Source organism: Scyliorhinus torazame, chromosome 18 (genome assembly GCF_047496885.1).
Source record: "Scyliorhinus torazame isolate Kashiwa2021f chromosome 18, sScyTor2.1, whole genome shotgun sequence".
NCBI lineage: Eukaryota > Metazoa > Chordata > Chondrichthyes > Carcharhiniformes > Scyliorhinidae > Scyliorhinus > Scyliorhinus torazame.
Genome location: NC_092724.1, coordinates 81,397,557 through 81,421,514, shown reverse-complemented (window position 1 = coordinate 81,421,514; position 23,958 = coordinate 81,397,557). Strand labels below are relative to the sequence as shown.

The following is a 23,958-nucleotide window of genomic DNA, read 5'->3' as shown; positions in this document are numbered from 1 at the left end:
CTGCACTACACCGCAGAGTATCGCCAACGCTAACAGTGCTTCGATCACGTAGGACAGAGAGTACCAGGTTATGAAGCTGGCACACCAGGAAGATGCAGTGTCGCTGGTGAGTGGGCTCTGGGTACTGCGGGGCAGTGAAACATTTACGGCAGGGAGGTTTGAAGTAATGGGGTTCGTGTTCCCGCGCAACCAAATGTCCACAAAAAGAATGTTGAGCACAATGAAGGGGGTCCTCATGGCTGTCCTCTTTCCTTTTCTTTCTGTGTGCTCTCTTGTATTTTCTCCGGTCCTGGAGCTTCTGGAGTTCTGTAAAAACAAGCATAGTATCTGTAACTACCTTGGTTCAATATCCGGTGTGTTAGTGTGTCTGTCCTTTTGGGCCAATTATTCCCTTATAATTGGTCACTATGTGTGACTCCCTCATTTTTTTTTCAAAACAAATGTTAGGACACGGCACACTTCCCAATGACGGACCAGTGCTGATTTACCATCCAAATGTTCCTGGATGTAAATAGCAGATGGCAGCAACCTAAAGGTCGCCTAAACAAATAAAAACCTTTTGAAATGAAAGCATGTCAAATGAGGTGCGTATGGGCCGCGACGGGTAAGATTTGGATGGAGTCCCCGGGTAGGACGGCTACCAATGCCGTATCTCCCCTACCCGAGCATGTGTGACCAGCCGGGGGGGGGTCCCCAGGCAGGGCGGGTCTCACGCCGTTTCTCCACTGCCTGAGCAACTGACAGGAACGGGCAAAAATGTAGTCATTGTGGTGGGGCTGCTATAGTGATTCTATCCTTGAATCAGAAGAGCAGTTACGATCGGGCGTCTGATACCCGAACAAGTATCAGCTGAAAAGCTAGTTCCACTGAACAAGCGTGCGGTCTGTTGACCAATGTCTATAGACAAGCTAGTTCCGTTGAACAAGCGTCTGGTCTGTTGACCAGGTATCTGCAGATAAGTTGGTACTGCTGAACAAGCGGCTGGAAAAAAAATTCTCCTGACGGACGAACAACACAAAACAAACATACAAACAACATAAAACATCCTGCAGGTTCCATCAGGAAGGACAACACTTCTCCCAAGCGTTTCCTTGAAACATCATGTGGACACCTCAGTTCTCTTGCGAACAGGGTCGCAAAGGGGTTGGCGGTTTGGGAGTCAGACTCAAGGTCGTCCCCTTCTCCCGGGTGCCAAACTCTGGAGTGAATTAGGGCTGAAAGGGCTGCTTGGTGTGAGTTGGGGTTGCTCTCGTCGTTGCGGACGAGTCTGTAGGAGTTGTCGCGGTGCCAATGAGTTGTGTCGAGTTGTGTGGGGACAAAGTCGGGGTCGTCCGTGTGGTTCGGTGGTCAGTGGTGGGATTTATTTAGGAAAGTGATCAGGAAGGGATCACTGGGATCGTAGCCGGAGTTGCTGGGTGTGGGTCCGGTTGTACGGGGATAGTAGGGAGGCGTGCTGTGGCCATCGTCTGAGTCACAGTCGCTGTCTCTGCTGTTGCAGTCTGTGGGCGTTCCGGGGCGGAGTGTATAGTTTGGGGGTGGAGTCGAGGTCGAGTCCGTGGCTGGGCTGGACGTGGTGGGGGTTGGTCGGGTTACGTTGGTTGTGGGCGGGGTGTGGTCTGCTGCGTCAAGCATGACGTGGTGGGCGTGGTTTGACTGTGTTCCAAAAGCCTTTAACTGGTTTATATGAAACCACGCAGTCTTTTATTTTTTATACTGATGGGCTTACTTTATCCGAAATGGAGTACGGACCCGAGTATTTTGGAGACAGGAATGTGCTGGGGTTATATACAGACAACATCACTTGCTGTCATATATCATACTCCGTTGCATGCACTGCCTTATCGAAACAGGCCTTGCTCTGTTTCTTTTTGGTGCCCAATTTAACTGCGGCTGCTAACTGAGCCGTTTTGACATTAGCAACTAGTTGCTCCACGGCTTTCTTGTGGGTGAGGGTCGTTACTTCAGGGCTGGTCAGGTCTAAACCTAACAAGTATTCTGTCCCTTTCATGGGGCGTCCGGTCATGAGAGTGTGTGGGGTGTAACCTGTGGAGGTGGAAACAGTGTTACGCAAAAACATCAGCGCAAAAGGGAGGACTGAGTCCCAAGTGGTGTTGTTCTGCTGGACCATTTTTCGGAGGGTGGTTTTTAGGGTCCGATTCATGCGCTCCACGATACCACTCGACTGTGGGTGGTACGCAATGTGGAATTTTTGGGTGATGCCAAATATCGTGAGGATGTCCTTTCTGCATGACCCGTCCCGTAAAGTGAGCACCTTGGTCCGATTCAATACTGCGGGGGAGTCCCCATCTTGTGAAGATGTGTTGGGTTAGGATCTTGGCTGTGGTTTTCGCGGTGTTGGTGCGGGCTGGAAATGCTCCCACCCACTTTGTAAAAAGTATCTATGACCACCAGAACATATTTATAGCCATTCCTGCAAGGGGGCAATGGACCTATAAAATCAATCTGGAGGTTAGATTGTGGCTGAGTTGGGCCTTTTTGGCATATCGATCGGGGTTGTTCTGCACACAGATAAGGCAATTCTCAATGTAATGGCTTACATCTTCCTTGAGATTTGGCCACCAACAAAGCTGTTTGAGGTGGGCTGTAGTGGGATCGATTCCCTGGTGTCCATGACTATCATGGAATAAACAAATTAATTGGTTCCTACCCAGCTCAGGAACTACATAAAGGGTGTCCTTTAACACCACACTGTCATGTGTGGTTAGTGTATTTCTGAACCTCTCGTAGGAGGCTGGAAACTTCCCTTTCACAATCTCAGTGAGAGCGCTATCCCTTCAGCCTCTTTCGTTCGCCATTTTAGATTGGGGTTTGACCATTCTAATCGGGAATCAGCCATTTTAGGTGGCTACAGTTCTCACTGGAACGACGGAGGTTGAGGGGCGACCTGTTAGAGGTCTACAAAATAATGAGGGGCATAGACAGAGTGGATAGTCAGAGGCTTTTCCCCAGGGTAGAGGGGTCAATTACTAGGGGGCATAGGTTTAAGGTGAGAGGGGCAAGGTTTAGAGTAGATTTACGAGGCAAGTTTTTTACACAGAGGGTGGTGGGTGCCTGGAACTCGCTACCGGAGGAGGTGGTGGAAGCAGGGACGATAGTGACATTTAAGGGGCATCTTGACAAGTACATGAATAGGATGGGAATAGAGGGATACGGACCCAGGAAGTGTAGAAGATTGTAGTTTAGTCGGGCAGCATGGTCGCTGCAGGCTTGGAGGGCCGAAGGCCCTGTTCCTGTGCTGTACATTTCTTTGTTCTTTGTTGTTTATAAATATATTTGTTTCTGTCAAGAAAAACTGTCCAGAATTTGTAAATTCATTCTTCGGACGTATGCGTCGCTGGCTCAACCAGCATTTGTTGTCAATCCGTAATTGATCTTTAAAATGATGAGCTGGTTTCTTGGACCACTGCAGTGCAGTGGTACAGGGACACCCACAGTGCTGAAATGATATATAGCTGAAGTGATTTCCTGTTTGAACTACTGAAACAGATTTTTGATAGACAAGGGAGTCAAGGGTTATGGCAGGGAGACATCAAAGTAAAATTGAGAAATGACTACCTCAACCTTTGATCTTATTAAATGGTGGAGCAGGCTCGAAGGGCAGAATGGTCCATAAGACCGTAAGACATAGGAGCAGAATTAGGCCACTCGTCCCATCGGGTCTGCTCCGCCATTCAATCATGGCTGATAGTTTTCTCAACCCCATTCTCCTGCCTTCTCCCCATAACCCCTGATCCCCTTATTAATCAAGAATCTATCTATCTCTGTCTTAAAGAAACTCAGTGATTTGGCCTCCACAGCCTTCTGCGGCAAAGTGTTCCACAGATTCACAACCCTCCGGCTGAAGAAATTCCTCCTCATCTCAGTTTTAAAGGATTGTTCCCTTAGTCTGAGATTGTGCCCTCTAGTTCTAGGTTTTCCTACTAGTGGAAACATCCTCTCCATGTCCACTCTATCCAGGCCTAGCAATATCCTGTAAGTTTCAATAAGATCCCTTCTCATCCTTCTCAATTCCAATGAGTACAGACCCCGAGCCCTCAACCATTCCTCCTACAACAAGCTCTTCATTCCAGGGATCATTCTTGGAACCTCTTCCGGACCCTTTCCAAGGTCAGCACATCCTTCCTTAGATAGGGGGCCCAAAATTGCTCACAAAGCTCCTAATGGGCCGTATACACCTCAGAAGTACATCCCTGGTCTTGTATTCTAGCACACTCAACATGAATGCTAACATTGCATTTGCCTTCCTAACTGCCAACTGAACCTGCACATTAACCTTAAGAGAATCTTGAACAAGTACTCACAAGTCCCTTTGTGCTTCTGATTTCCTGAGCATTTACCCATTTAGAAAATTGTCTACGCCTCCATTCCTCCTTCCAAAGTACGTAACCTCACACCTTTCCACATTGTATTCCATCTGCCACTTCTTTGCCCACTCTCCTAGTCTGTCCAAGTTCTGCTGCAGTCCCCCTGCTTCCTCAATACTACCTGTCATTGTATTGGGTGGCACGGTAGCACAGTTGCTTCACAGCGCCATGGTCCCAGGTTCGATTCCCACTTGGGCCACTATCTATGACGAGTCTGCACATTTTCCCCGAGTCTGCGTGGGTTTCCTCCGGGTGCTCCGGTTTCCTCCTACACGTCCCGAAAGACATGCTTGTTAGGTGAATTGTACATTCTGAATTCTCCCTCTGTGTACCTGAACAGGTGACGGAATCTGGCGACTAGGGGATTTTCACAGTAACTCCATTGCAGTGTTAATGTAAGCCTACTTGTGACAGTAATAAAGATTATTATTATCTGCAAACTTAGCAACAGTGCCTTCAGTTCCTTCTTCCAAATCGTTAATGTATATTATGAAAAGTTGGAGTCCCAACACCGACCCCTGAGGCACACCACTAGTCACCGGCTGCCATCCTGAAAAAGACCCCTTTATCTCTGCCTTCTGCCAGTCAGCCAATCCTCTATCCATGGCAGGATCTTATGCTTTCACTGTGCCTTCTGATAGAGTTGAGGAATCGCAAAGGTAAAAAGACCCTGATGGGATTTATGTGCAGGCCCCCTCGTAGTACTCAGGATGTGGGGCAGAAAATAAATCAGTAGATAGAAAAGGCATATAAAAAGGCAATATTACAATAATTGGGGGACTTCAATATGCAGTTGGACTGGGAAAATCAGGGTGGTCGTGGATCCCAAGAAAAGTTTAAGAGATGTTTTTTGGAGCAGCTTGTGACAGAGCCTACTAGGGACCAGGCAATTCTGGATTTGGTGATGTGTAATGAGGCAGACTTGATTAGGGAACTTAAGGTGAAGGAACCCTGAAGGAGCAGTGACCACAATATGATGGAATTTACCCTGCAGTTTGAGAGGGAGAAACTGGAATCAGATATAACGGTATTATAATTAAATAAGGGTAACTACAAAGACTTGAGGGAGGAGCTGGCCAGAGTTGATTGGAAAAGGAGCCTAGCAGGGAAGACTGTGGAACAGCAATGGCAGGAGTTTTGGGGGGTTATTCGGGAGGCACAACAGAAATTAATCCCAAGGAGGAGGAAACATGCTAAGTGGAGGACAAGGTATCCATGGTTGACGAGGGAAGTCAAGGACAGCATAAAAGCAAAAGAAAAGGCATACAAAGTGGCGAGGATTAGTGGGAAGCCAGAGGATTGGGAATCCTTTGGAAGCGAGCAGAGGACAACTAAAAAAGCAATAAGGGGGGAGAAGATGAAATATGAGTGCAAGCTAGCTCGTAATATAAAAGAAGATAGGAAGAGTTTTTTTCAATATATGAAAGGTAAGAGAGAGGCAAAAATAGACATTGGACCACTAGAAAATGTGGCTTGAGAAGTAATAATAGGAACCAAAGAAATGGCAGAGGAACTGAATAGTTACTTTGCATCAGTCTTCATGGTGGAAGATACCAGTGGGATGCAAGAGCTCCAGGAGAATAAGGGGGCAGAGGTGAGTGCAGTGGCCATCACTAAGGAGAAGGTTCTGGGGAAACTGAAAAGTCTGAAGGTAGATATATCACCTGGACCGGATGGACTACGCCCCAGGTTTCTAAAAGAGATAGCTGAGGAGATTGTGGAGGCATTGGTGGTGATCTTTCAGGAATCACTGAAGCAGGAAGAGTCCCACAGGACTGGATAGTGGCTGATGTTGAAGAAGAGAGGAAGGCAGAAGGCGGGAAATTATAGGCCGGTTAGCTTGACTTCGGTCATTTTAGAGTGAGATTTTAGAGTCCGAGTCCATTATTAAAGATGAGATTGTGGAGTACTTGGAAGTGCTTGATAAAATAGGACTGAGTCAGCACGGCTTTGTCAAAGGGAGGCCAGGTCTGACAAATCTGTTAGAGTTCTTTGAGGAGGTAACAAGGATATTAGACATTGGAGAACCAATGGACATGATTTATTTAGATTTCCAGAAGGCCTTTGACAAGGTGCCGCATAGGAGATTGTTAAATACGTTAAGAGCCCATGGTGTCAAGGATAAGATCCTGGCATGGATAGAGGATTGGCTGATTGGCAGAAGGCAGAGAGTGGGGGTAAATGGGTCTTTTTCAGGATGGCAGCCGGTGACTAGTGGTGTGCCTCAGGAGTGTGCCTGGGACCACAACTTTTCACAATATACATTAATGAGCTGGAAGAAGCAACTGAAGGCAATGTTGCTAAGTTTGCAGATGATACAAAGATATGTAGAGAGACAGGTAATATTGAACAAAGAAAGTACAGCACAGGAACAGGCCCTTTGGCCCTCCAAGCCTGCGCCATCCAAGCTGCCCGTCTAAACTAAAATCTTCCACACTTCCAGGGTCTGTATCCCTCTAGTCCCATCCTATTCATGTATTTGCCAAGATGCCCCTTAAACGTCACTATCGTCACTGCTTCCACCACCTCCTCTGGCAGCGAGTTCCAGCTACCTACTACTCTCTGTGTAAAAAACTTACCTCGTAAATCTCCTCCAAACCTTCCCCCTCGCACCTTAAACCTCTGCCCCCTAATAATTGACCTTTCTACCCTGGGGAAAAGTCTCTGACTATCCACTCTGTCCATGCCCCTCATGATTTTGTAGACCTCTATCAGGTCGCTCCTCAACCTCCTCCGTTCCAGTGAGAACAAACCAAGTTTATTCAACCTCTCATAGCTAATGCCCTCCATACCAGGCACCATCCTGGTAAATCTCTTCTGCACCCTCTCTAAAGCCCCCACATCCTTCTGGTAGTGTGGCGACCAGAATTGAACACGGCTTGAGGAAGCAGGGGGGCTGCAGAAGGATTTGGACAGGCTAGGAGAGTGGGCAATTAAGTTGTAGATGAAATATAATGTGGAAAAGTGTGAGATTATGACCTTTGGAAGGAGGAATAGAGGCATAGGAGATTTTCTATGTGCTTAGGAAATCAGAAGCACAATTGGACTTGGGAGTCTTTGTTCACGATTCTCTTAATGCTTACTGTCGGCAGTTAGGAAAGCAAATGCAAAGTTAGCATTCAGGTCGAGAGGACTGGAATACAAGAGCAGGGACTCTGGGTCTGTACTCGTCGGAGTTGAAAAGGATGAGGGGTAATCTTTTTGAAACTTCACAGATGTTCCTTTATTACATGCAACTCTGATTTCCTGCCTAATGCTATTCCCAACATTACCACTGCAGTTTGGTGGTCTGTATACCACCCCTACTAATGTTTTTTTGCCCTTGATGCTCTTTAACTCAACTCAGACAGATTCCACATCATCTTTCCTCGATATGTTAGCACTATCTTCTTTATGGAACAATGCAACTCAATCACCTTTTCTGTCTGTCCTTCTTAAAAACTCTGCCTATCACTTTTCTTATTCTCCTTGCTGTGGTTTTCTCTTGTTCTTGATTCCCCCTGCTCTGAATCCTTACATAGGTTCCCATCCGCCTGCCATATTAGTTTAATCCTTACCTAACCGCTCGAGCAAGTACCCCCCCGAAGTACATCAGTCCCGGTCATGCCCAGGTGTAACCCATCCAGTTTGTACAGGTCCACCTCCTTCAGAACTGTTCCCAATGCCCCAGGAATCTGAAACCCTCCCCCTCACACCATCTCTTCAGCCACATATTCATCCGATACATCGACCAGCAGTCATGGAGTGAACCATACCACAGGTACTGCAGCAGTTCAAGAAGGCAGCTCACCACCTTCTTAAGGGCAATTAGGGATGGGCAACAAATAATAATAATCGCTTATTGTCACAAGTAGGCTTCAATGAAGTTACTGTGAAAAGCTCCTAGTCGCCACATTCCAGCACCTGTTTGGAGAGGCTGGAACGGGAATTGAACCCGCGCTGCTGGTCTTGTTCTGCATTACAAGCCAGCTGTCTTAGCCCACTGTGCTAAACCAGCCCCAAATGCTGGCCGAACCAGTGAAGCCCACATCCCGTAAAAATGAATTTAAAAAACAACAATAAGATTACAGAGAAAACTGTGGTGAGAAGTCATCTGATATTGATTTGGTAAGAAGTGCAGTTCCAGACTCTGTCATATGTTGAGGAGCGGCCCATGGTCAAGACAAACAATTTATTCAAGGTTTCCAGACTAGAATTCCAGAGTTATGCAATGTGGAAGACTGTTATGGGCCAGGGTTTAGAGAACACCAAAGTATATCATGGCGTTCATCTGACCGACAACTGTTTATAGATTTTGGTTATGAGGAGCATATGGGCCTACCTTTCAGGTGTTATTTCACAGAGGCCTTATGCACTTCAAAGCAAACAAGAGAACCTATGCAAATATCTGATTTACCTATGCACCATGGCAGAAAGTAGCTATGGATCTCTTTCACTTACAAGGGCCTGTTATTTAATAACCATAGACTATTTTTCAAAGTGTACTGAAATGGCTCTACAGTCAAGCATAACGTCAAGCAGTGTAATATTGCATACTAACTCAATTTTTGCCAGACACGGAATTCCTCAAGTCGTCGTGAGCGACAACAGTCCTTGTTTTAGTGGTAAAGAGTGACAACACTTAGCGGTCACATATGATTTCAATCACGTCATGTCGAGTCCGTTGTACCCACCAGCTAATGGAAAAGCCGAAAAAGGTGTACATATTGTTAAGCAATTGTTGAAGAAAGCAATGGACTGCCAATCTGATCCATATCTCGCACTATTGAGTTACAGAGCGTCACCATTGTCACATGGTAGATCGCTAGCAGTTACTCATGAATAGAATGTTGCGTACCACACTTTCACACTTGGAAGAGAATGCAGTGGTACTGCAGGAAATACAAAACATTAAAGCAAAACAAAAGCAGTTCTATAATAGAGTGTCTGGAACTTTACCACCTCTGAGTGGTGATGACATTGTGAGAATAGAAGATTCAGGTAATTGGTCGAGAAAAGCCATTGTACTTGAAGAAGTAGCACCTTGTTCCTATAATCTACAGAGGAAGGGTTGGTTTTAAGAATAAATCGTTGCCCACTCTTTCACAACAACATGATGGATGACAAATCTACGTCAGAATCAATGTCAGCTGCAGTGTCAGATAGTTCAGCTGTTCCTGACCATGAGAATGTCATGGAGAACATTGAATCTACAAATTCTGAGCAGCAAGGTCAAACTTTGAAAAGATCAACCAGAGTCAGAGGAAAATCTGATCGACTCAATTTGTAGGTTTGGATTATTTGTACATACTATGCTTGTTGTCCTGTATAGAATCATAGAATTTACAGTGCAGAAGAAGGCCATTCGGCCCATCGAGTCTTACCAGCTCTTGGAAAGAGCACCCTCCACCCTATCCTTGTAACCCAGTAAGCCCAGCTAATCTTTTTTTGGATACTAAGGGCAATTTAGCATGGTCAATCCACCTGATCTGCACATCTTTGGACTGTGGGAGGAAACCGGAGCACCTGGAGGAAAACCATGCAGACACGGGGCGAATGTGCAGCCTCTACACAGACAGTGATATGTATACACTTGTTAAACCAATTTTAAAGAAAAAAATGAATACTGTTAGACTAAGAGGGTGTACATATCACATGTACATATACTAATGGTAATGTCTTAATTTATTCCTTCAAAGGAAAGGGGATGTGGTGGTATCATGGTTGTGTTGTAATTCACTGGCTGACCACTAGGAGTCACACTAGTATATAAGTGAATGTTAGAGTCAGGTGACCACTCAGACTGGCTGGAGGAAGCTGGAGAGAGGTTGCTTTTGCATGATCTTACTGTTATTCATCTGTGGATTTGGATATAGTTGACCCACAGTTAATGCTAATAAATCATTTATAGCTTTAGCTACAAGTGTTCTTGTAATATAAATGAGGCCATCCGACAAGATCACAAATGTGACCATTTCCAGAAATAAATTAACAAGTGAAAGGAAACTGCCATCTTAAATGCAACATGTGGATTCCTGACTGTAGCCTCCAATGTTATGTGTCTTTTAAATTATACTGAGGGTGAATTATAACATCCAACAACATGATTTAAAGGTATAAGTCTCAATTGGTTACACTTGAACATTTAAATAATTAGTTATTTCAAAAGGCTTGGCTTTAAAACAAAACATAATTAAAGGTTCTTTTAACATGCCTCGAAATACATGACACTGCACTGCAAATTCTGCAAGAAGACAGCTTCTGAATGGAATGTACATCAGATTAGAACACCTAGCAAACTAACTTTCTGTGACCTTGAACAGTTCTAGTCATTGAGGTTTACAGCATGGAAACAGGCCTTCAGCCCAACTTGTCCAAGCCACCCAGTTTTTACCATTAAGCTAGTCCCAATGCCTGCATTGGGCCCATATCCCTCTATACCCATCTTACCCATAAAACTGTCTAAATGTTTTTTAAAAGACAAAATTGTACCCGCCTCTACTACTGCCCCTGGCAGCTCATTTCAGACACTCACCACTCTGTGTGTGAAAAGATTGTCTCTCTGGAGCTTTTTGCATCTCTCCCCTCTCACCATAAACCTATGCCCTCTAGTTTTAGACGCTTTGGGAAAAGATGTTGATCTACCTTATCAATGCCCTCATTACTGTATAGACCTCTATAAGATCACCCCTATCCAGCTTCTACTTATGACTTAAACAGTCAAGTGCCGGTAGCATCCTAGGAAATCTTTTCTGCACTCTTTCTAGTTTAATAACATCCTCTCTTTAATAGGGTGACCAGAACTGCATACAGTATTCCAAGTGTGGCCTTACTAGTCTTGTACAAAGAACAAAGAACAAAGAAATGTACAGCACAGGAACAGGCCCTTCGGCCCTCCAAGCCCGTGCCGACCATGCTGCCCGACTAAACTCCAATCTTCTACACTTCCTGGGTCCGTATCCCTCTATTCCCATCCTATTCATGTACTTGTCAAGATGCCCCTTAAATGTCACTATCGTCCCTGCTTCCACCACCTCCTCCGGTAGCGAGTTCCAGGCACCCACCACCCCATGCGTAAAAAACTTGCCTCGTACATCTACTCTAAACCTTGCCCCTCTCACCTTAAACCTATGCCCCCTAGTAATTGACCCCTCTACCCTGGGGAAAAGCCTCTGACTATCCACTCTGTCTATGCCCTTCATAATTTTGTAGACCTCTATCAGGTCTCCCCTCAACCTCCTTCGTTCCAGTGAGAACAAACCGAGTTTATTCAACCGCTCTTCATAGCTAATGCCCTCCATACCAGGCAACATTCTGGTAAATCTCTTCTGCACCCTCTCTAAAGCCTCCACATCCTTCTGGTAGTGTGGCGACCAGAATTGAACACTATACTCCAAGTGTGGCCTAACTAAGGTTCTACACAGCTGCAACATGACTTGCCAATTCTTATACTCAATGCCCCGGCCAATGAAGGCAAGCATGCCGTATGCCTTCTTGACTACCTTCTCCACCTGTGTTGCCCCTTTCAGTGACCTGTGGACCTGTACTCCTAGATCTCTTTGACTTTCAATACTCTTGAGGGTTCTACCATTCACTGTATATTCCCTACCTGCATTAGACCTACCTGCAACTACCTGCATATTCCCTACCTGCAACTTCAACAAGACGTCCCAACTCCTGTATTCAATGTTCTGACCAATGAAACCAAGCATGCTGAATGCCTTCTTCACCACCCTGTCCACCTGTGACTCCACTTTCAAGGAGCTATGAACCTGTACTCCTAGATCTCTTTGTTCTGTAACTTACCCCAACACCCTACCATTAACTGAGTAGGTCCTCCCCGATTCGACCAAAATGCATCACCTCCCATTTATCTAAATTAAACTCCATCTGCCATTTATCGGCCCACTGACCCAATTGATCAAGATCCTGTTGCAATCCTAGATAACCTTCTTCCCTGTCCACTATGCCACAACTCTTGGTGTAATATGCAAACTTACTAACCTGTCTCCTAAATTCTCATTCAAATCATTAATATGAATAACAAATAACAGTGGACCCAGCACAGGCCTCCAGTTTGAAAAATAACCCTCTACAACCACCCTTTGTCTTCTGTCATCATGCCAATTTTGTATCTAATTGACGACCTCACCCTGGATCCCATGAGATTTAACTGAAAGAATATAAGTGTCCAAAGACTGGTGTCAAACAGCATAAGTCTCACACTTATGTTGTTTGACACCAGTCTTTGTACAATATATCCTAAAATGCACCTGTAAAATGTGAACCTTTGTTGTCATCTCCCTGCAGTGGTAGTCCGCATCTAAGGTTACCTCACTCAATAAAAGATTTGTGAGCATGAGTGCAGTATTATTTTAGCAGGGGAATCCTTCAATCTATTTAGTAAATTGATCTATCATGCTCAGTGCATAGTCATAATTGTCTTGAGACAAATGAATCAATTTGTAGATGTATCCATGAACCTTCTGTTGGTGGTTCACTCTTTAAAAGGGCTTTGTTGGGATGAGCAGGACGATTCTGTTGGTAGCCAACATGACACACATAGATCTCACATATTTGGTCTTCATGTTATTTCAAGAATGTTCTGATTCACGATATTGGCTGAAAAGTGGCTACCTCTTGGATGTGAGTGTAACAGGTACACCAATTCTTGTCCCACTTCAGAGGAACACACAAGGTAGCATCTTTCTCTTCTGTCTTGTGCATCAAAGTTATTCTGCAGTTGAAACTTTGGATAAAATGGTATCTACAACCCAAGGAATTGGTTAGGCAGTTGACCTATCTAGCTTATGCCATGCAATGACTTTGGCATGCAGATTATATTGTTGTTGTAAAGTTCCTAAATCTACAGGACCACTCTCTATGGCATCATTCATTGTGATTGAAGCTATTGAAGGAGTTTAATTTTCAGTTGCTTCAGAAAAATCAGTTGAGGTTTCTGTGCCTAACTCTCTTCTGATACTATTGCTTCTTGACTGCTTTTTCGGCATTATCTTCACTGTGGAGTTATCTTTGTGTATTAGAAACTACTGTACGAATGTAACAGGGTTGACTACGATTGTTAAGTGCTATCTATTTCCACCAAGACGATGAATTAAAGGTTTACCTTCTGAAGTACAGTATGAACTTCTGTGACACAGGGGAAGAGTGATCATGGCACTGTCAGACAAAATACTTACTGTTGATTAGAAGTTTATCGGATGGCTGTGAAGTTGCCAAATATTTGCATACTGGAGAGAGTGTTTATGGTACATCATCTTGTACTAACTTCCTGGTTGTGGCATGGCCTGTAAATGTGATGATTTTTAAATATGGTAAGAGAAGCCATCCAGAATCACATCCGCAGCTTCCCTAATTGGTTCTTTCATAACTGGATGTGATTCAAAGTAAATTAGGGGAAGTGGACAATTATGAGGATCTCTTTTAAGTTGATAACTGAGGCAGCAAAGCTGTCATTTTTGTTGTTGTTATCAGTACCACTGTGAATTCCAACACCTTTGTTCGTTTTGTGTGCGTGTTGAATGTGAAGTGACAGACTGCATACCTGTGATGTACTTAAAATGTTGCACTGCCCAAAATGTATCCAGTGGATGATGCTCACGTTTAGTGCATGGCCTCTGCCCCTTGCAGGATATGTGAGCACATAAAATTGGTTGCAGCCTTCCAGCATATTTCTGACGAAGCATGGCAGTTAGACTTTGTAGAAGTGACCTTTGGATGAAATGGTTGAGCAGAATCAGGCATTTGCAAAACTGCAATTTTAAATAGAGATAAGAATCTATTAACGTTCATTCCAGAACAGGGTGATGTGAAGCCAGGGGCCTCTCCTGGAAAAGTTTAGAGTGGGATATTGCGAACTGCAAGGAAGATCATTACGGGCTGTCAACCAGACATTCTAATCCACACTCATACTGTGAAAAAAGTGCCATAAACAACTCACCAATGATGCAAGGGCTATATTTTGAGCTTAATCCTTACTATTGTTATGCATTTCCACCCTTGTGTATGTGTCTGTCTTGTGTGTGTGTGGAGGATGGGGCAATTAAAGTGAGAGTTAGGTATTAGTGTGTCATAAGCAGCTGTATTTACTGCACATTCATATTTGTTCTTGTTATAAATAAATAGTAATTGTGTTTAAACTTACAAAGCTGGTGACCTTAATATTGGACAGCCAAGGGCCAAAGATGTTGGGAATTCTTAGTAGAATTATTGGTTAATTCACTTGTGTTATGACTCCGGGGCACATGGGGATGAAATTGACTGCGCACTTGCCCAGGATGGCATCATAAACGATTTCTTACCATCACAACCTATTACCATAACGGGCTTTTCATTCCCTATGCTGCCCTATTTTATAATAACTAGTCACTTAAAACAAGTTCTGCCTCAGATGATTTTATATGATGCCTGAAAGCCTTCCAAATTTTCTCTTGCGATCTGAGCCTTAATAAAAGCATATCCTTGCACATAAAACATTCAGAAGGTGCCAAATAATTAAACTAATTGTCATACCTTCTGGAGCAAGTGGATTATCGCATAGCACAGAAGGCAATTTAGGATTTTGCCATGGACTAATAAACAGGAACTGTTAGCGGGAGAGGATCTCAAATAAATCTCTCAACTCCCAGGGCTGCTGGTCCTCGCATCAAACGGTTTGTTTTGCCGGTGGTGTCTGTTAAAGTCCCAGACTGTCTCTCCACCGAACAAAAGAAAACATCCATTCTAAAACATATTTCAAAACAGCTACACAGCCCATTTAGGGTTGTCCTTGTCCAATAATACTGATTATAGATTACATACATTAGTTATATATCCAATTAAATTTGACATTATGTAAAGTGGGTTGGTACCTGACCAATCCCTAACTTCATGAAGAAGTCACTCATACTAACTGTTTAAAATTATCTTTCCTGCCTGCACCTGGAGACCCTGGGCTGGCGAGGATGAACAATGATCCTTGTCCTGTGGAGCTGTTATCACTCGCTGGTGAAGTACTCTCCAGAATCTCCCATGTCTGTTTCCCATTCAATGCCTTGATATCAATCATTCTTGTCTCCCTGATTAACTCTGCTGTCTGTAATTAAATGATGTTATTTATACCAGTTTGCAACTCAACCCAGCTAATCGTTGTTCAGGAATGTGGCTAATTCAGCTAAAGGTCATTTGGTATCTTTAGTATTGCTAACTCAGCTAACAGCCATTTTGTGTAACTTCTTTTAATTGTATGTCTGTCCTTTCTGATATTAGTAATTCTTAGGTTATAAAACCACATTGTTTATACGCTATCTATTTACACAAATTGCCTCTTTTACAGGCATCTAAGCCAGGGTACCTTTATCTAAAATCTTCTTTCTAAAACCATTTGAAGTGAATTCTTTACATGGACATGTGCTTGTCAACTTAAGGTATGATTGACCAGCTAAAACTCTGTGTAGCTACTTGACAGGAAGAAGATGACATGATGTTCAATCATGATCATCCACCGGACATAGAAAATAGGTGCAGGAGGAGGCTTCTGAGGCTTCCTCACCCCTGAGAGCACCTGTGCCTTGCCACATTTGAACCACTTAGGTGCTGCATTTTGTTCTCGGGACCCAGATTGACTTTACTTTCCAATGTAACCACCTGCACCAATGTAATAGAAGTCGTTCTGTTTCCTCGACAGCGTGCATCCTGAACATCCAGGCAGACAAGGATTCCATCACAGATTGCAACCCTCATCTTGCCTCCATGTGTGATATTCTAGAGGTTATCCTGCGAAAGGGAATTAGGCGTGAGTAATAGTCAACAAAATGGCGTGGTGTTTCGTATTTCAGAATGCTTAATTTCTTTACCAAATTGCTCATGTGCTTTACAGTTGTGACTTATGAAACGTGACAGCCAATTTGCTCACAGAAATCCCCCATAAATGCTGGGGAAGATACCTGACCTGGATTCACACAAGCTGGTTATGGGAGGGGACTTCAAACAGTTATGGATCCAGGCCTGGACCGGTTGTGCTCAAGAGCAGGCAGAGTGTCAGCAATGGGAAAAGAGCTGAGGGAGTTCATGGAGTTGACCCGTGGAGGTTTAGAAGGCCGACAGGGAAGGAGTTCTCCTTTTTCTCACACGTCCATAGGGTCCACACCCGGATCGATTTTTTAATACTGAGTTGGGATCTACTGACAGGGGTGGTGGATGCGTAGTATTTGGCAATCACCATTTCCGACCATGCCCCGCATTGGGTCGAGCTACAGGTAAGTGAAGAGAGCTTCCAGCGCCCACAGTGGAGGCTGGATGTGGGACTGCTGGCGGATGAAGGGATGTGCGAGAGGGTGAGGAAGTGTGTACAAAACTGCTTGCAGGTCAACGATACGGGGGAAGTCTCAGCAGCGGTGGTGTGGGAGGCGCTCAAGGCAGTGGTGAGAGGGGAGCTGATTTCAATCCGGGCTCACAGGATCCAGACAGACAGGGCAGAAGCGAACCGACTGTTAGCGGAGATTCTGCAGATTGACAGGAGGTATGCGAGGTCCCAAGTGAGGAGCTCTTGAGAGAACAGAGGAGACTGCAGGCGGAGTTTGGGGCGGTGTCCACGGGTAAGGCAGTGGAGCAGCTCAGAAAGGCGAGGGGTGCGGTATATGAACATGGAGAGAAAGCCAGCAGGACGCTGGCTCAGCAGCTCAGAAAGAGGGAGGCGGCTAGGGCAATAGGTAAAGTGGTGGATGGAGGCGGTAACTTGGTAGGGGATTTGGCGGGTGTGAACAGAGCTTTCAAGGACTTTTATAGCAAACCCTATAGCACGGAGTCCCCCGCGGGGCCGGAGGGGATGAGACGCTTCTTAGACGGCCTGACATTCCCAAAAGTGGGCAGGGAGCTAGTAGAAGGGCTGGGCGCCCCGATCAGAGCTGAGGAGATATGAGGGCTTAAAAGGCCATGCAGTCATGTAAAGCCACGGGGCCAGATGGGTACCCAGTAGAATTTTATAAAAAGTTCTCCGGGATATTGGGCCGCTGCTGGTCAAGGTTTTTAATGAGGCGAGGGACAGAGGGGTGCTGCCCCAGACGATGCTGCAGGCTACCATCTCCTTGATTCTAAAACGGGACAAGAACCCGGAGTCGTGTGGGTCTTACAGGCGATCTCCCTTCTTAACGTGGATGCTAAACTGGTGGCAAAGCTTTTGACCACTAGGATTGAGGATTGTGTGCCTAGTGTTATTAGGGAGGACCAAACAGGGTTCGTTAAAGGTAGGCAACTGGTAGCGAATAAAAGAAGATTGCTCAATGTAATCATGATGCCCCCAGAGGGAAAGGAGGTGGAGGTAGTGGTGGCAATGGATGCGGAGAAGGCATTTGACCGGGTAGAGTGGGACTACTTATGGGAGGTGCTGGGACGGTTTGGATTTGGGGTGGGTTTCATCGACTGGGTCAGGCTGCTATATCAGGCCCCGGAGGCGAGTGTGAGGACAAACAGGACGACTTCCGACTATTTTAGACTGCACCGCGGGACGAAACAGGGGTGCTCCCTCTCCCCACTGCTGTTTGCACTAGCTGTCGAGCCTCTGGCAATTGCTCTGAGGGCTTCAGAGGGTTGGAAGGGGCTGGTTCGGAGGGGGGGCATGGAGCACAGAGTCTCATTGTACGCAGATGACCTGCTCTTGTACATTTCGGACCCGATGGCGGGGATGGACAGAATCATGGCGACCCTGGGGAAATTCGGGGGGTTTTCAGGGTACAAATTGATTATGACGAAAAGTGAAATGTTTGTAGTTCAGGAGAGGGGCCAAGGGGACCGGCTCAGGGAGCTGCCGTTCCGGTTAGTTGGGGACAGTTTGAGGTACCTGGGAATACAAATGGCGCGGGATTAGGGTCGACTGCACAAGCTGAACCTGTCCTGGCTGGTAGATCAGATGCGAGGGGAGTTCCGGAGGTGGGATGAGCTCCCGCTGTCGTTAGCTGGGAGAGTACAGACAGTTAAAATGACGGTCCTCCCGAGATTCTTATTCGTGTTCCAGTGTCTCCCCATTTTCATTCCACGTCCCTTTTTTAAGATCATTTTGGGCTTTGTATGGGCGGGCAAGTCCCCACGAGTGATGAGGGTGATGCTCGAGCGGAACCGGGGGGAAGGAGGGCTTGCACTGCCAAATTTCAGCAACTATTATTGGGCGGCCAACATAGCCATGATAAGGAAGTGTGTGGGGGGCGGGGGGGGGGGGGGGGGGGGGGGGGGGGGTCGGCTTGGGAACAGGTTGAAGCAGCCTCACTTAGGGGTACCAGTCTGGGGGCGTTGGTGATGGCGCCTCTGCCGTTCCCGCCGGCGCGCTTATCCACCAGTCCTGTAGTGGTGGCGGCCCTTCGGATCTGGGGACAGTGGGAGCAACGGGAGCATCGGTCTGGTCCCCGATATGTGACAACCATTGGTTTGCCCGGGGAGGTTGGACGGGGAGTTTCAGGTATGGCGGAGGGCGGGGTTTGAGCGGATGGGAGATTTGTTCTTGGAAGGGAGCTTCCCTAGCTTGAGGGCGATGGAGGCCAAGTTTGGGTTGACGAGGGGGAATGAATTCCGGTATATTCAGGTGCGGGACTTTTTGCACAAGCAGGTGCCATCTTTTCCACTCTTGCCACTGAGGGGGATCCAAGATAGGGGAGTGTTGTAGAGGATGGGTGGGGGAGGGAAATGTCTCGGATATTTACAAGGAGCTCATGGGGGCGGAGGAGATGCAGACCGAGGAGCTGAGGCATAAATGGGAGGAGGAGTTGGGAGGGGAGATTGAGGAAGGCCTGTGGGCGGATGCGCTGAGCAGGTTTAATAGGACTGCAACATGTGCCAGGCTCAGCCTGATTCAATTTAAGGTCGTCCACCGGGCCCACATGACAGTGTCCCGGATGAGCAGATTCTTTGGCGTAGAGGACAGGTATGTAAAGTGTCTGAGAGGACCGGCAGACCACGTCCACATGTTTTAGGTGTGTCCAAAACTTAGGAGATACTGGCAAGGGCCATCATGTCTAGAGTATTGAACATAAAGGTGGCAATGAGTCCAGAGGTAGCGATATTTGGGGTTTCAGAGGCCCCGGAAGTCCAGGTGGAGAAAGAGGCCGATGTTTTGGCCTTTGTTGTAGCCCGGAGACGGATACTTCTAGCTTGGAGGCACTCAAAGCCCCCGAAGTCAGAAGCCTGGCTGTCAGACATGGCGAGTTTCCTGGGCTTGGAGAAAATTAAGTTCGCCTTGAGAGGGTCGTTGTTAGGGTTCGCCTGGAGGTGACAGCCATTCATTGACTTCTTTACGGAGAATTAATTGTCAGCGGGGGGGGGGGGTTAGGGGTATGTAGCATAGGGGGTCAATTAGGCAGATCTGGGTGGGACGGGTTACGGCAATTGCACTATGTACTTTGTTTATTGTGCAGTCCTTTTGTTTTCTCGTTCTGTAATTCTACTGTTTACAATGCCAAGAATACCTCATTAAAATTGTTTGTCATAAAGAAGAAATCCCCCATAAACAGCAATATGTTAAATGGTCAAGTTATGCTTTATTAGTGATGCTGGTTGAAGGATAAATATTGGCCAGGACACCAGTCACAACCCCCAATTCTTTTTTTAAAAATATTTTTTTATTCTACATTTTCACATTTTCCTTCAAAAAGTTACACCCCACCCACAAACAGTAAATGGTAACAAATACAAAATCAATCCCCTTAACAATACCAATGATCCCATCTTCCCACCACCCCAAACAACAGTCCACCTGTCAATATATGCATCCAATAAACCAAACCCTCCCACGGTGGAAACAAAAAACAAAGGAGATAAAGAAAAAGGAGTCCGGGACCGCCCATGGTCACCATTGACCTATAGAGTCCACTCCCCCTTCCCCCCTACACTCAACGCCATCCAGCCTCTGAAAGAGTACCGTACATGATACCCAAGAGTTTTACAGCCCCCCCACTCCCCCAAGTCTCCAGCTCCTCCCGTCCACTGCCTCTTCTAAAACTCCTCCTCCCAACCTCGGTTCCTTCCCCCCAACTTTCCACCCTGGCTAGACCAGTCGGACCCTGTTCTGCCAGGCTCCGATGGCCGCAGCCCCTCCCCCACCTCACTCCCGTTCACTGGCCGTCTTAAACCGGCCAGCGTGGAGGCCCCCGCCCGGGTCCCTTTCCCCCTTGCCCGGCCCTAGGAAAGCCCAGAGATCCCCTTTTAGCACACACACCCCGCATATCCACCTACACCCCAAAGAGCCCTCATTTCGAGTGTAAGTCCCATCCCTTCCGTTGTCCAAATATCTACAACATTGGCTCCTTTAACCCCTACACCCGCACGCAGTGAAACAAAAAAGGAGAAAATACAGTCATGAGGTTACATCGGTATATGGCCATTTCTCAATTTGTCAGTTCTGCCACAGTCCTACTGCCTTCGCAAACTCCTCCGCTGCTTCCGCCGTTCCAAAATAGAAGTCCCTGAGCTTGTAAGTCACCCTCAGCTTCGCTGGATATACAATGCCGCACTGCACCTTGCTCATGTACAGTGCCCTCTTCACCCGGTTGAAGGCAGCCCGCCTCCTCGCCAGCTCCACCGTAAAGTCCTGGTATACACGTATACCAGCTCCAGCCCACTGCACCACCCGCTTCTGCTTGGCCCAGCTCAGGACCTTCTCCTTCACACTGTACACAGTCAGAATCAGGCGTAAATCACCCCATTAGTAGAAACAACCTACCTAAATGGCTGAAAGATAGTGGGGTATGCACAAGCTAATTTCTAGAGTTAAGGAATTGGAGAGAGGCAGACAGCCACATAGATAGAATAAAGAATCAAAGGGGAAAATTATATAATTGCCAACATCCTCAGAAGCAGGGAGGCCAGTTAACATCTAAGAGCCTGAGAGGTCAGTTTCACATCTAAGTCTTAGAGCCAAGGTCATACAGAAACCTTTGTAAACACAGTTTAAGTATCTTCTCTGGACCAGGAAAAGGCGTTTCCCAGATTTGATTATCAGCCTTTTATTGTGTGGTAACTTTAAGCTGGATTTCACTTTTTAGATTTATTTAAGTTGGGTGTTGTTTGGGGAAAGACAAAGTTTTAAGGAGTTCAGGGATCTTGGGATTTATTTTGGCAAAAGGGGTGCATTTTACATAAACTATGTATGTCTGTGTTTAGTGATTCATGTACTTAATTGTCCTAGAGTATTGTAGTCCTGTTTGTATGTAGCTGTCTTTTTAATTTAATAATAATAATCTTTTTAATAAAGACTATTGTCTTCAATAATTGTTACACAAAAACTAGGCTGGTTATTCTCACTGGGCCTTCACGTGGCTCCTCACACACATTCCAAAAACAAAACTATACACCACAGAGATACCAGTGTTCCAAGTTGGGATACCCTCGCAGATACCATCAGCCTGGTTTGTGACAACTTTAATCCAGAATCCGCCTCATCACATTCGCAGGTCATTCGAAGTTGCTTTCAACCGCAGCAACAATTATGAACTGTAGTAACTGTTGCTTTAATCCCATTTTATTACATGCCATTGTGGGTTTTTTAACTGTTGTCTTGGGCTTCAGTTTCTAAACCTCTGTCCATTGACCCACGTGAGTGAGGGACCTTCATTATTAGTACAAGTATTTTTATCTCTGCATGCAAATTTAACCTCATATCTTTACAAAGCCCGAAGCGCACGGAGCTGGGAGGTAACATAAGTGAGAGGTAGAACCATAGAATTACTGCAGAGCAGAAGGAGGCCATTCAACCATTGAGTCTGCACCGACCCTCTGAAAGGCCACCCTACCTATGCCCACCCCCCCACTCTATCCTGTCATGTGTGTGCGTACCTTTAAGAAATGGGTGTTTATCAAATAGCTGCAGTGATGTCAGAGTGTGGGTGGAGCTGAGCTCTGCTCTGTCTTTTATTTTGTGGTTTGAGCTGGTTTGAGCAAGAAGCCATTTGACAGCTCTTTTTTTAGTTTTGGCTGTGAGTTTGAATGCTGCAGTAAATGAAAGCACATGTGTATCGATCTCTCTCTGCAATCTAAAGAATGTTTTCAGCTCATTTGATGATTTCAACATAGTACCTGTTTTCTGTAAGGAATGCAAACTTGCTGTCTGTATTTAAAAAAAAGGGTTTTTGACAGTGGTATTATAGGTATTACGGTACCTGATAGGCTGAAGAACCATTGGTGGAACTGTATGCTTTCTATTGGTTAGAATGTATGATAGCTCCGCCCTGCTAGGCGGGGTATAAGAACCAGTGCCACAAGAAGAGGTGGTCGGGACGGGGGTCCCCCCTCTGGGGGACTGGAGGGTGAGGGAGGCGTGGACACGGGACTGGCCCAGAAAAGGAGATGGCTAGTCGACGGGGCGTGGGGGGGGCTGGTGAGAGCCCCTCCAATCCGGCTGATAACGTGGAATGTGAGGGGCCTCAATGGGCCGGTGAAGAGGGCTCGAGTGTTCGCGCACTTAAAGGGACTGAAGGCGGACGTGGCCATGCTCCAAGAGACACACCTGAAGGTGGCGGACCAGGTCAGGCTAAGAAAGGGATGGGTAGGACAGGTATTCCACTCGGGACTGGACGCGAAGAATAGAGGGGTGGCAATATTGGTGGGAAAGCAGGTGTCATTTGAGGCCACGACTATTGTAGCGGACAATGGAGGGCGATATGGAATGGTGAGCGGTAGGCTGCAAGGGACGTGGGTGGTGTTGGTAAACGTATACGCCCCGAACTGGGATGATGCAGGATTCATGAAGCGCATGTTGGGGCGCATTCCGGACCTGGAGATAGGAGGACTGATAATGGGAGTGGACTTCAATACAGTGTTGGATCCAGCAGTGGACCGCTCCAAATCAAGGATTGGAAAGAGGCCGGCGGCGGCCAAGGTACTTAGGGGGTTTATGGATCAGATGGGGGGAGTGGACCCATGGCGGTTTGCAAGGCCGCAAGCCAGAGAATATTCTTTCTTCTCCCATGTACACAAAGCCTACTCCCGGATAGATTTCTTTGTTCTGGGTAGGGTGCTCATCCCGAGGGTGGAGGGGACGGAGTATTCGGCTATAGCCGTTTCGGACCATACCCCGCACTGGGTGGAACTGGAGCTGAGAGAGAAGAGGGACCAACGCCCGTTGTGGCGGCTGGATGTGGGACTGCTGGCGGACGAGGTGGTGTGTGGGAAGGTGAGGGGGTGTATCGAAAGGTACTTGGAGGCCAATGACAACGGGGAGGTGCGGGTGGGGGTGGTATGGGAGGCGTTGAAGGCGGTGATCAGGGGAGAGCTAATTTCCATTAGGGCTCATAGGGAGAAGACAGAGGGTATGGAAAGGGAGAGGTTAGTGGGGGAGATTTTGAGAGTGGACAGGAGATACGCAGAGGCCCCGGAGGAAAGATTACTTGGGGAAAGACGACGGCTCCAGACGGAGTTTGACCTGTTGACCACAGGGAAGGCGGAGGCACAGTGGAGGAAAGTGCAGGGGGCGACCTACGAGTATGGGGAAAAGGCACACCAGCTCCGTAAGAGGATGGCAGCGAGGGAAATAGGGGGAGTCAAAGATGGAAGGGGAGCCACGGTTCGGAGTGCGACGAAAATAAACGAGGTATTCAAAGCCTTTTATGAAGAG

General features: G+C 46.5%; 1 protein-coding gene across 1 annotated transcript in view; it reads left to right on the top strand.

The window, feature by feature from the left end:
* LOC140395331 (uncharacterized) overlaps positions 1 to 23,958 on the top strand; it is a 215,191-nt gene that overhangs the window by 27,834 nt on the left and 163,399 nt on the right. Inside the window, exon 3 of the mRNA XM_072482966.1 lies at positions 16,051 to 16,158. Coding sequence (XP_072339067.1) covers positions 16,116 to 16,158 — 43 coding nt within the window. The 5' untranslated portion in view covers positions 16,051 to 16,115. The remainder of the gene's footprint in view (positions 1 to 16,050; positions 16,159 to 23,958) is intronic.